The 16,454-nt window shown below is 44.2% G+C and overlaps 1 protein-coding gene across 3 annotated transcripts in view; it reads right to left on the bottom strand.

The window, feature by feature from the left end:
* lpin1a (lipin 1a) overlaps positions 1-16,454 on the bottom strand; it is a 164,372-nt gene that overhangs the window by 118,041 nt on the left and 29,877 nt on the right. For 2 of the 3 annotated variants that reach the window (XM_072498798.1, XM_072498799.1), the window contains exons 2-3: positions 14,574-14,774; positions 11,115-11,210 (exon numbers count right to left, since the gene is read on the bottom strand). In XM_072498798.1, coding sequence (XP_072354899.1) covers positions 11,115-11,210; positions 14,574-14,765 — 288 coding nt within the window. In that variant the 5' untranslated portion in view covers positions 14,766-14,774. The remainder of the gene's footprint in view (positions 1-11,114; positions 11,211-14,573; positions 14,775-16,454) is intronic. The other variant, XM_072498801.1, reaches the window with a different exon arrangement.

Genomic DNA, 16,454 nt, shown 5'->3' with positions numbered 1-16,454 from the left:
TGTTCTATCATGTAGACGTCTACATGATGGCTTAGATAGGGTGGATGTAGGGAAGTTGTTTCCATTAGCAGGGGAGACTAGGACCCGGGGGCACAGCCTTAGAACAAAAGTGAGTCACTTTAGAACAGAGATGAGGAGAAATTTCTTCAGCCAGAGAGTGGTGGGTCTGTGGAATTCATTGCCACAGAGGGCGGTGGAGGCCGGGACGTTGAGTGTCTTTAAGACAGAAGTTGATAAATTCTTGATTTCTCAAGGAATTAAGGGCTATGGAGAGAGAGCGGGTAAATGGAGTTGAAATCAGCCATGATTGAATGGTGGAGTGGACTCGATGGGCCGAATGGCCTTACTTCCACTCCTATGTCTTATGGTCTTATGAGCCACTGCAGGTTTTGCAGCTTAAGAAAAATAAAACAAACGCCATTTCCGCCAGCTGGCGGGGCGGAAATCCCTCCGGCATCGGCCTAGCCCCTCAATGTTGGGGCTCGGCCCCCAAAGATGCGGAGCATTCCGCACCTTTGGGCCGGCGCGATGCCCGTCTGATTGGCGCCGTGTTTGGCGCCAGTCGGCGGACATCGCGCCGTTGGGGGAGAATTTCGCCCCAGGTGTGGACGGCACCAGGGGGAACCCGCCGTTTTGGCCTGGCCGCTCTGCCCATCCGGGCCTGAGAATAGCGGGGGTGCCGGAGAATCGCCATTTACGGTGTCTCCGGCGATTCTCCGGCCCGCGAAACTCGACCGGGCCGTTCCCGCCGCTTGGGAGGGCGTCGGACCGGCGTCCCCAGAAATTTTGGCGGCCCAGGCGATTCTCCCAACCAGCGTGGGAGTGGAGAATCGCACCCCACGTCTTTGGGACTGGTGGGAGGAAACCGGAGCACCCGGAGGAAACCCACGAAGACACAGGGAGAACGTGCAAACTCTGCACATACAATGACCCAAGCCGGGAATTGAACCAGGACCCTGGCGCTGTGAAGCAACAGTGCTAACCACTGTGCTATAAACAAATGGTGCTTTATGTGTATCGTTTGAATTTCTTACTCATCCGCCAGATTTACTATTCAACCTCAACTTCTGTAAATGGTTTGCAAACAGTGAAGCTCAGCCACACTCACATTTATAAAAAGATCTTGCAACGCTTTATAAACGAGAGTCACTTAATACCAACTGATTTCATCAAGAGGTAACAACAAGACACAGATCTGGGATTCCTAGATAATGAAAAATGTGCTTTTGGCTCTGTAGTAAAACATCATCTGACATAATGTTGTGCTAACTCCTCACTCCTAAATAGCCTTCAATGTGAGCGAGCAGCTGAGGTTGGATTAAGAAAGAAACAATGAGGCAAACACTGTTTTTTCCCTTTTTTCAGATTGCTGCAGCTTGCTTAATATCACAACTTCTGTAAACAGGTGGCAAGGAGGCAAAGGAGTGGCACTACTCATGTTTCTACTTGACCGATTGAGGAGCTGGATAATCACTTGTCACATGCTAAGTGGTACGTAGCTTCACAAATAGGTTTTTAAGAATTTTTTAAAATCTATTTACATATATCCAAACACATTAATTACGAGTATGTAACGCAACCCTTCGAGCCTACTACACTATTCAAGAAGATCATGGCAGATCTGACTGTAACCTCAACCCCACATTCCTGCCTACCCCCGTTAATCTGTTGCCACAGGCCATACTGATGTTATCTGCGAGGGCATCCCAACTTGGAACACTGGTTTGTGGGGGTGTCTAGCTTTATTTTTGGGGTGTATAGTTTTATTGTTGAAATGGTGTGTGGAGTCACGCAAAACCTCTGAGAATAAGCAGCCCAGTGGTTGTGTAACAATTATTAACGACTATTTATTAAACTAAACAAAAGACAAATATACCAGGACTGTATTTAAGATAGTTACATTTACGAAACATAGACACACACAGTTTATGTGGAACAAACCCCATTCCCAAAATATATCTACAATCACTGAACTCCTCAAGAGTTCCCCTTTTCCCCAACAACATCCAAATTAAATAGATCTATAAAAGTCAAAACCAGCTTATAGTTACCACACTATACAGGGAGAATAATCAAATCTGAGAAACATCTTGGGCGAAATTCTCCGGAAACGGCGTGATGTCCACCGACTGGCGCCCAAAACGGCGCAAATCAGTCGGGCATCGCGCCGCCCCAAAGGTGCGGAATGCTCCACATCTTTGGGGGCCGAGCCCCAACCTTAAAGGGCTAGGCCCGCGCCAGACGAATTTCCGCCCCGCCAGCTGGCGGAAAAGGCCTTTGGTGCCCCGCCAGCTGGCGCGGAAATGACATCTCCGGGCGGCGCATGCACGGGAGCGTCAGCGGCCGCTGACGGCATTCCCGCGCATGCGCAGTGGAGAAAGTCTCTTCCGCCTCCGCCATGGTGGAGACCGTGGCAAAGACGGAAGGGAAAGAGTGCCCCCACAGCACAGGCCCACCCGTGGATCAGTGGGCCCCGATCGCGGGCCAGGCCACCGTGGGGGCACCCCCCCAGGGCCAGATCGCCCTGCGCCCCCCCCCCAGGACCCCGGAGCCCGCCCGCACTGCCTTGTCCCGCCGATAAGGTAGGTGGTTTAAACTACGCCGGCGGGACAGGCATTTTAGCGGCGGGACTTCGGCCCATCCGGGCCAGAGAATCGCGGAGGGGGGCCCGCCAAACGGCGCGGCGTGATTCCCGCCCCCGCCGAATATCCGGTGGTGGAGAATTCGGCAACCGGCGGGGGCGGGATTCACGCCAGCCCCCGGCGATTCTCCGACCCGGCGGGGGGTCAGAGAATCTCGCCTCTGGTCCAGCTAAGATATTTAAACTGCCATTACAATGGTTTACTTTGGTGCCTTGGCTCTAAGACTCAAGAGGTTAGGTGTAAAAATAACTTTTCCTGCAGGCTACTGGCTGGAATCTGGCTCGTCCACTTCTGAGGATTCTTCTAGGTCTCAACTGTCCTCCCTTACTTCGGAGGATCCTCACAATTATACCTTTGTTCCACTTTGATTCTGCCTTCTGTGAATTTGACTGTCAGCCCCCATCAAATTACTTGACTCTAGATATAAGCATGTGTATAGCTCATTGATGTCCCAATTATCCAGTTAAGTTTATTCTAATCATAAGATATTCACAGCTGATCCTAATCATTCACAGCTGATTCTAGTGGAGTGCAGCAAAGGTTTACCAGACTGATTCCTAGGATGGACCTATGAGGAGTGTTTGAGTCACTTAGGACTGTATTCGCTGGAGTTCAGAAGAATGAGGAGCGATCTCTTTGAAACCTATAAAATTCTAACAGGACTAGACAGGGTAGGTGCAAGAAGGATGTTCCCTCTGGTGGGGATATGGGATAGTCGATCATTTAGAACTAAGATGAGAAATGTCTTCATCCAGAGAGTGGTGAACCTGTGGAATTAGTTACCCCAGAAAGTATTTGAGGCCAAAACATTGGATGTTTTCAAGAAGGCAGGAGGAGGAATCAAGCTATTGAGTTGGATAATCAGCCATGATCATAATGAAATGGCAGAGAAGGCTGGAACGGCGAAATGGCCTTGTCCTGCTCAACTCTTTTCCTATTTAGGTCTTTATATCTCTAGCTGACTTTTGTCCATACTCCCTATTAAGCTTTTTGTCATTATTTGATGTTATTTATACTCTACCCAATCTTCTGACTTGCCACCACCTTTGTACAGGTATATGCTTTTACCAATTTTTATCAGTTAACCACGGATGTTGGGTACTCCTCCAGGTGTTTTTCTCTCATTGGAATGCATCTATTCTGTGTAATCTGAAATATCTCTTTAAATCTGTCATTTCTCTCTATGACGTTAAACTCATTTGTCAGTGTAACCTCATTTAACTAGCTCTTTTTTCATGCCCTCATAATTACCATAAGACATAGGAGCGGAAGTAAGGCCATTCGGCCCATCGGGTCCACGCCACCATTCAATCATGGCTGATTTCAACTCCATTTACCCGCTCTCTCTCTCCATAGCCCTTAATTCCTCGAGAAATCAAGAATTTATCAACTTCTGTCTTAAAGAGACTCAACGTCCTGGCCTCCACCACCCTCTGTGGCAATGAATTCCACAGACCCACCACTCTCTGGCTGAAGAAATTTCTCCTCATCTCTGTTCTAAAGTGACTCCCTTTTATTCTAAGGCTGTGCCCCCGGGTCCTAGTCTCCCCTGCTAATGGAAACAACTTCCCTACGTCCACCCTATCTAAGCCATTCATTATCTTGTAAGTTTCTATTAGATCTCCCCTCAATCTCCTAAACTCCAATTAATATAATCCCAGGATCCTCAGACATTCATCGTATGTTAGGCCTACCATTCCTGGGATCATCCGTGTGAATCTCCGCTGGACCTTATTTAAGTTTAAATCTACCCATTCTTCTCCCCCTCGATAAAATCCTATGATCACAGCTACCTCAGGGTGCCTTTATTATAAAGTTATCTTGTTGCTCAATACCAGATGTGTATAACCTGCTTTGTAGCTGACTCCAATACATGCTGTTCCAAGAAACTATCCCGAGAACATTCTATGAACTCATCTATGCGACCTTTGCCCATCTGATTTTTCCAATCTAGATGTACATTAAAGTCCCCCATGATTATCATCACTGTACCTTCCTGACAAGCTCTCATTATCTCTTTAAACTCTGTCCTATCATGAAATTACAATTGGAGGGTCTGTGCATCACTCCCACAAATGACTTCTTGCCTTTATAATTTCTCATCTCAACCCAAACCACTTCTACATCCTGGTTTGCTGAACTTTGGACAACAACGCCACACCTCCACTTTAACTTCTTGTTCTTCTTAAACATCACATACTCTTCAACAGTCATGTTCAGTCATGTTCCAATCTGTCATCTGTAGCTATGTCTCTGTAATGGCTATCAGGTCATACTTTTTCATTTCTATTTGCCTGTTTATCAGTTTTGTGCCAAATGCTACGTGCATTTAGATACAGATTCTTTACTTTTAGTTTTCAATGTGCCTGAAATATAGATGAATCATCTAATACAATAACAAGGTGCAAATGACTCACCATTATGGTTTCCATGACTAGCCCAGGATTGTATATTCAGTTTGGGTAATAATCGCGAGATATTTACTGTTTTTTTTCCTTCTCCACATCTTACCTATCATAAGAATGTTTACTTCCATCTCAGCATTATCGATCATTACTGCTCAACTCACTACACTGCTACCAAAAGTAATATCTACACCATTGTCATTGGACTGAAATTTCTCAATGTCGCCTTTACTAACTTTCTACTCTCATCCCATCTAAAATTCATTAACCATCCTGGAATCAGAACTCATACTTTCCGAAAGGCAATGCTGCGTCCACTCTGAACGGTTCCATCGGAAGCGGAGACTGACGTCTTTTACACTTGGACTGCTTAAAAATAGCTGAAAAATTAAATGCACAGGAGATCCATTTGGCCCCAACAACTACTATATTTGCTAATCATGGATGGAAAAGTACCTTGAAAGTGGCAGAATTAAATGTAGCACAGAGTCTGGTTCTACAGAGAATTGCTTCTGCAGAATACCTAAACTGAGGGAATTTGGTGAGTGAGGGAATTTGAAGGGTTAAAAATTTAGTTCAGTTCAGTGTTAATGGTAAACACAGTGACTAATGGTGGCAGATGCATAATTAGTTAATTATGTAGTTAGTTAGAACTGGTAATTACTGTCAGCAGAAGCTAACTCAGGTCTTCGGAATTCCTGCTAGTACAAATACAGAGGCAGTGCCGGAGAATCCCTGCGACTGGCGCGAATTGCGCCATGCCGCCCCGATGCTGGCACACGATTCTCCGCAGAGCGGAGAATCGGCACCATTGGCGCCAGCGTGGTTGGCGCGGCGCTGGTCGGGGGCCGCTCTACACGGCCCCCCCGCCAATTCTCGGCCCTGGATGAGCCGAGCAGTCGTCATAAAAAACCCGAGTCCCACCGCCGCAGTTCACACCTGCTCTCGGAAGGGTCAGGGGGGGCGGTCTGTGAGGGGGGCCTCCGATGTGGCCTGGCCTGCGATCGGGGCCCACCGATCGGCAGGCCGGCCTCTCTGGTTGGGGGCCTCTTTTCTTCCACGCCGGTAGCCCTGCGCATGTTGTGTCGGGGCCGTTGCAGAGAAGGGAGTCACTGCACATGTGCAGGTTGGCGCCAGCCCCCACCGCGCATGCACGGGCCCGCGGCACCCAGTTCATGCCAGGATCAGCAACTGGAGCGGCGTGGATCGCTCCAGTGCCGTGCTGGACCCCTATAGGGGCCAGAATTGCTGATCCTGATGTTGCGTCGATGCCGTCGGGAAACGCAACGGCGTTTCCGACGGCGTCAACACTTAGCCTCAGGATCACAGAATCCCACCCAGGATACTTTTTCTAACACAAACTAATTCCAACACAGTCTAGTTCTACAGAATTCTGGTTTTATAGGGGAAGAAAAACATGTTCATGAGAACCTCCTTGACCAGCATGTTCTCGATCCAGCTGGGAAGAAGGCATGATTTTGTGCTAGGGAATCGGGGTCAATCAAGTCACCCTGCCCCTAAGTGGAGGGGAAGGGAGGAAAGAGAGGCATTTATATAAAGGTATCAATCACTAATAGAATGCTATTCCTGGTGCTGTTGCATTAACTGAAGGAGGGTGAGGGGCATGCTACCAAAATGCTCTCAGGGAGTAGTTCAGTCATTGAAGTCTCTTGAGGAGGCTACGTTCTTCCATTTTTTTTTAAAACAGGGTTTCCATTTGTTGACCAAGCTTTCTGGTCTCTTGAAACGTGGCAGGTAAAAGGAGGCGTGAACTATAGAGGTCATTCAGATGATTATTTAGCTGGTCAAGTGGTCATTACCTCTGGCGACGTAATGCTGTGGTTCAACATAAACATTATTTTATATACATATATAGGAATCGTGCCCCAAGCAGTCCCTATATAAATACACAGAATGCAATTTAGAAATACAATGCCAGTGAATTGGAGAAAAGGGAATGGGCAGCATTTGGAAAAATAAACATTCAAATTTATGGTCTATAGCCCAGATAGCTTTACTAGTTTATTAAACCAGGTTAAAATCCAACAGGTTTGTTTCAAAAATACTAGCTTTCGGAGTACTGTTCCTTCCGCAGGTGAAGGATACTCTCCTCAGGTGAAGGATACCCTCCTTCATTCACCGGAGGAAGGAGCAGTGTTCCGAAAGCTAGTGATTTGAAACAAACCTGTTGGACTTTAACCTGGTGTCATAAGACTTCTTACTGTTGTAGCCACCTAAAATGACTGATTCCCGATTAATTTGGCCAAACCCCGATGTAAAATGGCGAACTGAAAAGGCTGATGGGAAAATCAGCCAACAGGACTCAAACGGACAGCTGCAGACAGAACAGTGTATTCGGCTCTGGGGAAGTCGGTCCAGACCGATACCTGCAACCATTAGCAGCACATCAACCCACCATCTGCAGTTTAATCGGCTATCCCCGGGAACAAGTGCTACAAATTAGCAATTGAAAGCTGATCCAGACCTCTCGGCGCCAGTAGTGGCCGAGACAAAGAAAGGTGAACGACCAACCCCCGATCAAGGAATCGCCCCATTATTGGAGCATATCGAACCCAGTGATTGGGACCAAGTCCAATCACTTGGGACCAGGGTCAAGGTCCGCCCCGAGAGGCGGGAAGCCCCTGGGAACTATAACAATAGGGGCCAAGTTCAGATCGACCCTTCTTCTCCTACTCGCAACCTTCGAGACCCTTCGACGAAAGAACAAGTAAGTCTTACTCCAGCGATCGCTACCAGATAGGTGTTCCAGACTATCAACCCGTACCAGCCTTTTTGAATCCCGCAGGCCAGACCCAATTCGATAAGCCATTTGTTTCCCTGACCTGGTGGGCCATCACCAAAGTTAAGTATTGGCCTTTAGTGGTAGGTAATAGTCTAGAAGTAGGATTATTGTAGAAGTATTGATTGCTGTATATAATAAATGATCGTTGATTTAACATTTACGAAGCGGTGTGCTGTATTATTAATCATTACTTGAGCTTGAACCACGTGGCGGTATCAGAAAGATACCTGGCGACTCGTGAGCAAAGGGGACAGAATTAGAGCCAATAAAGCTAAGGCTAATAAAAGCAACACTGCTCATCACAGTTCAATGCCAGCATCTCCACATCATAGTTTATTGAAGGGCAGGTACAGATAAACAAAGCAAAACCACAAAACAGCAACAGGCTCATTCCAGTAGTATTTGAAATAGTACTGAAAAGTATGAACTCAAAAGGTAGTTATCACAGGATATACTACCAGTGCCATGTGCTAGTCAGTGTAGAAACAACATACGTGTCAGAAAAGATGGCAGGAGGCGGAGGGTTTCAGAGTTGGCTATAACAGACTGGGAAACATTACTGAAAGGAAAGACAGTGGACAGGCAATGGCTGGCAGGCTACCAAGGAACGAACAGGTGAACTCAAAGTTGTTTGTTCTTATTTGACGCAAGAGTGGAGAGGGAACTGTGGCCAAACCATGGCTTACAAGGGAAATTAGAGATAGTATTAGATCCAAAGATGCATACAAATTGGCAAAGGGACAGTCCTTTAAAACAGAGATGAGGAGGAATTTCTTCAGCCAGAGGGTGGTGAATCTGTGGAACTCTTTGCTGCAGAAGGCTGTGGAGGCCAAATCACTGAGTATCTTTAAGACAGAGCTAGATTGGTTCTTGATTAATAAGGGGATCAGGGGTTATGGAGAGAAGGCAGGAGAATGGGGATGAGAAAAATATCAGCCATGATTGAATGGCGGAGCAGACTCGATTGGCCGAGTGGCCTAATTCTGCTCCTATGTCTTAGAATTTTTTTACCATAGAATTTACAGTGCAGAAGGAGGCCATTCGGCCCATCGAGTCTACACCGGCTCTTGGAAAGAGCACCCTACCCAAGCCCCACCACCCTATCCCCATAACCCAGTAACCCCACTCAACCAACACTATGGGCAATTTTGGACACTAAGGGCAATTTAGCATGGCCAATCCACCTAACCTGCACATCTTTGGACTGTGGGAGGAAACCGGAGCACCCGGAGGAAACCCACGCACACACAGGGAGAACGTGCAGACTCCGCACAGACAGTGACCCAGCCGGGAATCGAACCTGGGACCCTGGAGCTGTGAAGCAATTGCGCTAACCACTATGCTACCGTGCTGCCCCTTATGGTCTTATGGTCTTATAAGAAAAAGCAATAGGCCTGAGGATTGAGAGCATTTTAAAATTCAGCAAAGGCAGACCAAGGGGAAAAATAAAGTATGAAAGTAAGCTAGCAGGAACATAAAAATAAAAACTGACTGTAAAAGTTTCTATACGTAGGTAAAGAGAAAGAAAATTTACAAAAAGAAATGTAGGCTAGAAACGGAGGAATTCATAATGTGGAACAAAGAAATGGCTGAGGAACTAAATTCATACTTTGCTTCAGTCTTCACAAAGGAAGACATGAATAATGTACCAGACATTCTGAGAAACGCAAGTTTTAGTGAGATGAAGAAAATCAATATTAGTAGAGAAATGGTTTTGGTAAAATTAATAAGATTAAACGGAGATAAATCTCCACGGCTTGATAAGCTTCATCCCAGAGTACTTAAGGAAGGGTTCTAGAAATAGTAGACCTGATGGCAGTAATTTTCAAAAATTCTTTGGACTGTGGAATGGTTTCTACAGATTGGAGGGTAGTTAATGTAAACCCACTATTCAAAAAGAGAGGTAGAGACAAAACAGGGAACTACAAACCAGAGTCTAACATCGGTAGTAGGGAAGTTTCTAGAGACCATTATCAAGGATTTCATAGCACAATATTTGTACAGCAGTGGTATAATCAGACCAAGTCAGCATGGATTTATGAAAGAGTAATCATGCTTGACCAATCTACTGGATTTCTTTGAAGCTGTAAGTAGTGTTGACCAGGGAGAACCAGTGGATATGGTTGATTAAGAATTTTAGAATGCATTTCAACAAGGTCTCACATAGCAGATTACTACTAAAGTTAAAGCACATGGGATTGCGGGTAGTGTTTTGAAATGGATAGAAAGCTGGTTAGCAGATAGGAATCAAATGGGTCTTTTTCTGATTGTCAGGCAGTGACTATTGGGGTACTGCAGGGATCTGTGCTGGGACCCTTGCTGTTCACATTATAGATTAAGGATTTTGATGAGGGGGCTAAATGTATTATCTCCAAATTTGCAGATGATACAAGTTGGGTGGGAGGGTAAGGTGTGAGGAAGATGCAGCAATGCGTCAGCATGATTTGGACAGGCTGAGAGAGTGGGCAGAAGCAGTAAAATGTGGATAAATGTGAGGTTATCCACTTCAGTAGCAAAAATAGGACGGCAAATTATTATTTGAATGGGTATAAATTGAGAGAGGTGGATACTCATCGAGACCTTGGTGTCCTCGTGCATCAGTCGCTGAAAGTAAGTGCTCAGGTCCATCAGGCAGTAAAGAAGGCAAATAGTATATTGGCCTTCATCGTGAGAGGATTTGAGTATAGGAATAAGGATGTTTTACTGCAATTGTATCGGGCAATTGGTGAGGCTACATCTGGAGTATTGTGTACAGTTTTGATATCCTTATCTGAGGAAGGTTGTTCATGAGATGGAGGGAGTGCAGCAAAGATGACGGGACTGTCATCTGAGGAGAGACAAAGTAGCCAAGGACTAGATTCATTGGAATTTAGAAGAATGAGATGGGATCTCAGAAATTTAGAAAATTCTAACAGGACTAAACAGGGTAGATTCAGAAAGAATGTTCCCAATGGTTGGGAATTCGAGAACTAGTTTGAGGAGAAGGGCAAACCACTTAGGACTGAGGTGAAGAGAAATTTCTTCACCCAGAGTGCGGTGAATCGGTGGAATTTACTACCATACAAAAATAGTTCAGGCCAAAACATTGTGTAATTTCAAGAAGGAATTAGATCTCACTCTTGGGGCTAAAAATATAGTGGGTGGGTAGGGGGAAGCAGGGTATTGAATTTGATGATTAGCCACAATCGTAATGAATGGCGGGGCAGGCTCCTGCTTCTATTTTCCATGCCTTGATTTTCAATGTTTGATTTGTATTGAACTTACCATTTTTTCTGTTGCCTCCTGAACAAAAAATGCCTCACCATTGTCTCCGAGCTTCATCTGCAGTTGCACAGATTCTCCATTGATTTCTATATCCACCTAAAAATTAATAAATATTTATTATGTATATTTCAAATCTAGAGTTGCAAATGGTATTTTAAATGAAAGATTCCTATACATTTTTCTGTTTGGACACATTACTTCAACCTTCCATGCATACATCTAATAATAATAATAATAGCTTATTGTCACAAGTAGGCTTCAATGAAGTTACTGTGAAAAGCACCTAGTCACCGCATTCCGGCGCCTGTTCAGGGAGGCCGGTACGGGAATTGAACCCGCGCTGCTGGCCTTGTTCTGCATTACAAGCCAACTGTTTAGCACACTGGGCTAAACCAGCCCCAGAGCATCTATTTGTCTGAACCACAGTTCTTGTACTTCATAGTGCTCTGGATCTGATTCACTTGTCAGATTATTTGAAATGCATCTGGTATTTCCATATTTAAATTGTAGAAATCAATGTTTGGTTTATGCATTTGTACAATGCTGTGTCTTTAAAGGCACTAATTGTTTTGCTTATTGCTGCAGTCGGTAGCCATCACACTAATGCTAAATTCTAATCCATTCATTGTATGGTTCCAATGTGTGTTCCAGAAATCCATTTGTAATTTATACTTAGATGAGGAAATCTCTAATTGGGTATATAAAATAAATGCTTCTTTTAATTTTATTAGGCTGTATTCTATTAGAGTGGATAGAAATTGCTAGACTCATCAAAACTTGCAGATTTGAGCCAAGCTTCAATATTAGATCACTAGTCCGTTGATACAACACATTTATGCATTCCAACTTGGGCAATAGAAATCCAAATTAAGTACAGAATGGCACTGCCTGCTACCAAAAACTGACTGATCTCGTGCACTTCTTTCTGTACAAAAACGTCGTGTATTTTCTACACCAGCGACCTTGGTGGTCTTTTGCAAGGCACTGCCAACTCTGTGCCACTTCATATTGGAATGTTAGAGTGGTTTTATGATGCAGACATTCGCAATTCAATTCTGGATAATCACTTAAATTGGAGATTCGTGGAGGCATGGTGGCGTAGTGGTTAACACTGTTGCCTCACAGCGCTGAGGACCCGGGTTTGATCCCGGCCCCAGGTCACTGTCCGTGTGGAGTTTGCACATTCTCCCGGTGTCTGCGTGGGTCTCACCCCCACAACCCAAGATGTGCAGGGGAGGTGAATTGGCCACACTAAATTGCCCCTAAATTGAAAAAAAAGAATTGGATACTCCATTTGGAGATTCATAGCTTTCAGAGAGAGAAGAATCGATGAGAGGATTCCAGTAAATTCTGCCAAGATTACACTCAGGACTTAAACTGAAAGCAAAATATGCTAACCCACTTTGCCACTCAGTCCTTGAGCAACTGTGGTTCATCAATTTTGTATTGACACAAGCTCTTCAGCATAACATCTATAACCTCCCGACTACCTAAAGGTTCAGTGTGTACACTGGTTATAAATCTCTTTCCGAGAAAACAGTCAATTCTAAACATAAGGATTCTGCTGTAGATTTCTGTTCTCAAATAGCCAAATGCAGCTGAGCAAACTAACAGTTTGGATTTTAGATTAATCTAATATTAAAATCAACCTTTGCCTGCTCACTGAACCCTAGGCTCCAGTCTGTTACAGGCACAGCTCCAAATTGCTAAAGTAAGCATGAATTCAGATTTCCTCCAGGCATTATTCCCACTTCATCCAATCTAGTACAATACTTTGGTTAGCCCATTACTATATTCGTTTCAATAGATAATACCATTAGCTATTCAAGACTTTAAGGAGCTTGATGGTATGACAATTGTAAGACTGTGGGAAGCCAATAAACTTATTGAAGATTGTGCAAATACATCCCTTCTTAGAGAATTTCATTGGCTGAAAGAGTCCATCATTAATTATTATCCTCATTATAATGGATGTTCAGTGTCACTGGAAAAAGCAATCATCAACTTATTCATCAAATTTTCTAACATTTTGTTTCCCCACCAGGATTATACATTAATGTCCCCATTGGTTTCAGAAAGGAGGCAGAAGGACTTTAAAAATTGCAGTCAGGACCGATTTCTAGAATTCCCACCTCCATTCCTAGAAATTCAATCAATAAAAGCAGGCTAAACAAATTACCAGATGATATTTGTTTTGTCAGATCGTCTCATTACGGATGCTTGGCTCGGCTCCAAGAATGACGAACATACTCATCCCAGCAGCAGGTTGTTTACACAGTTGCAAAGGGAACTGCTAACTTTGTTTGATTGACAGCTTTATTACCTTGCCACAATCTTAATCTTTCTTTGCAGTGGTGTTTCAATGCCTGCATGTTTATTCACACAAAATTAATAGGTGTGGGTTTCTTCAAAATTACCTTCATTGTCTATGTTTACCTGAAAGCTTTACGAAACAGAAAAAAGGGCAATGTTTTTCGAATTGCTTTTTTTATTACATGAGCATTTCCAAGACTTCAATGTTATCGGAAGAAGCCTTACAACACCAGGTTAAAGTCCAACAGGTTTGTTTCGAATCACTAGCTTTCGGAGCACTGCTCCTTATTCAGGTGGATTCATTCATCCGAGGAAGGAGCAGTGCTCCGAAAGCTAGTGATTTGAAACAAACCTGTTGGACTTTAACCTGGTGTTGTAAAACTTCTTACTGTGCTCACCCCAGTCCAACGCCGGCATCTCCACATCATGGCCTTCAATGTTATGATATTATATTATACTGTGTGAATAATCATGAGGGGACAAAATAAATATGAGGGGGAAACAAGGGATGAGGGGCTCTGGGGGTGCATGAGAGGTGGGTGCAAGAGCGCTTAACAACAATGAATACAGCTGGGGAAATTTTCCAGCAAACAGAAACATGCCTAACATGCCAGGCTCACCATCTGCCTGCCTCCATTGCCACGTCCCGACACAGAATAGGGTGGGTGGACCAGCACAAAGGCGAGATTGTGGAAAAATCTGGCCATTGTACACATGACGAGATAACTAGTTCGAAAACCATGTGCAGTACACACCTTATCAATCTAACACTCCAACAGATAGGGAACCCGAACAAAAGTCATAAAACTGCCCCTCCAACATCAATACAGCCTCAAAATGTGCCGTAACCCTAAACTTATTAAAGCACTGCCAATGCACCATCAGCAATTACCCCCTCCTGCAATTATCCAAGGCCTCAGGTTTCCAATTGTATGCCTTTTATTTATATAATGTGTTGTGGCTACTGCAAATTCAATCGGAATACCCAAATTCATTGGACTAGAAACTGGACTCCAGCAGCAAAGGGACAGTTTGATCATCTACTGTGTCAATAAAACAAGCTTTGACTTAAGCTTGTTTCGCGGTACCTGCAAGGCAATTTCTCGTCTTAACCTGTAATAAATTAAAAGGCTGCTGCTTACTTACCACTTTTTCCCTGGAGCGGAGCACGCCTAATTTTCCAAATCGAACATGGAATGGGGAGCACTGGAAACTGCCATCTGGTTGTTGAACAACAATGATGTCAATGCAGCCAGATAAAGTGGCAGGATTTAGTCCCTTGTATAGCTCTTTCACGGTAACAAACACCTGCCCAGCCAATTGCCCAACGTAATTCATGGTCTGTGTCTAAAACAAAAAGAAATATTTACTTACAATTCTGTCCCATCGTAATATATGAAAATACCACTCAAGAAAAAGGTAATAACAATGTCAAATATATGGCGATCTGATCATGAGACTTTGAGAAGGGAAGAGAAGAGGAAAATAAGGTGTTTTGAAATGAAACTTGAAAGTTTTATATACAATATTAGAATCTGAAATTTCACAGCTAAACTCCAAAAGAGGCATGTTGTATTTTTCATGGACAATGCACATATATTTTGTTTGAAGGTGATCATTACTCCAGCGAATCTAAAGTTGTTTTCTCCAAGTATGTCTTGGGAAACAGGATCACGATCGTAGAAATATGAAAAAGTAAATGTAAATTGACTGAGTCAAATGATTTGCTTACTGTTTTGAAATGGGATTAATTTTCTGAATAATGCAATATCGTGCATGACATTTATTAAACAATTATTAAACCAAACATTGACAAAATGATTTCATCCAGTTAATATTTCTTTCATTTACATGTCGCTAAATTTTAAACCCCAATGGCTAAATGTATTAAAAATAGAATATGCTGGAACAGCCAACAGGTAAGGCATCATGAAATTTTGCTTTTCAGAAACTCCAGAATTTTACTGAACAGATAGGTTGATAGAGCTACACAGGGTAAAATGTTAATATTGCTTTTCTCTCTCTCTCAACAGCTGCATGGGACAAGGAAAGCCCATTGGAGTTATTGATGAGAGTCCCTAGGTACATCTTTTTCCTTTCTCCCCAAGTTATGCATTTATATATTGGGAAAACTATAATTTTACCAATCACCATTCAACCTTGTCAGAGTAATAGGAAATTCTAGAAATGTACAACAAAATGAAAAAATAGATAAGACTTTATGATAGAATCCCATAAACTCAAAAACGTGTCTGTACAACTTATCACTCTCTTTTCCTATATTAAAAGGACCCTTCTATATCAAAGCTGTTTGATCATTCAGTTTTACACTTTCACATCTTTCTGACTGAGTCTGGTCAGGGTGCTTCCTGTTTATTCCCTTGTTTCCCCTTTTTTACTTTGGCGTCATCATTTTTGATCCACAGGTGATTAATGAATGTGTCTTTAAGTCAAGCAGCAGAGAGGAGTGAGGAATTCAGACGTTCCAGGAGAGAACACTCTGCTAGTCTGAACAGGAGACCTCAGACTTTCCGTCACCAGAGAGAGATGGGACTCGGTTCAATTGATTGGCTGGTGGCCAATGAATTTGCCTAAAGTTCATACTTTGCCCGGTAACAGGTGATTAGATCCCACCCCAGTGGAATAATTCTCAGAGACGTCTCTCTTCTCTGTGTTTTCTCCAGGGAAGCTGTACAACTGCTATATTTCAGGTTTCAAACAAAAACAACCTGCTCTCTCTCTCCAGAAAGGCTGTGTGCGCTGTAGTTCTGAAACTAGTGACCTGGGGCGGCATCATCCCAGCGCATGCGCAGGGGGGGGATCATCTTCGCGCCTGCCATCGCGGAAGACCACAGCAGCCGACGTGGAGGAATAGAGTGCTCCCATGGCACAGGCCCGCCCGCGGATCGGTGGGCCCCGATCGCGGGCCAGGCCACCGTGGGGGTACCTCGCGGGGCCAGATCCTCCCGCAGCCGCCCCCCACCCCCCGAGGACCCTGGAGGCCGCCCGCACAGCCAGGTCCAGCCG

This window comes from Scyliorhinus torazame, chromosome 4 (assembly GCF_047496885.1).
Source record: "Scyliorhinus torazame isolate Kashiwa2021f chromosome 4, sScyTor2.1, whole genome shotgun sequence".
Taxonomy (NCBI): Eukaryota; Metazoa; Chordata; class Chondrichthyes; order Carcharhiniformes; family Scyliorhinidae; genus Scyliorhinus; species Scyliorhinus torazame.
The sequence above is the reverse complement of the archived record's forward strand: the minus strand, read 5'-3'. Positions and strand labels throughout refer to the sequence as shown.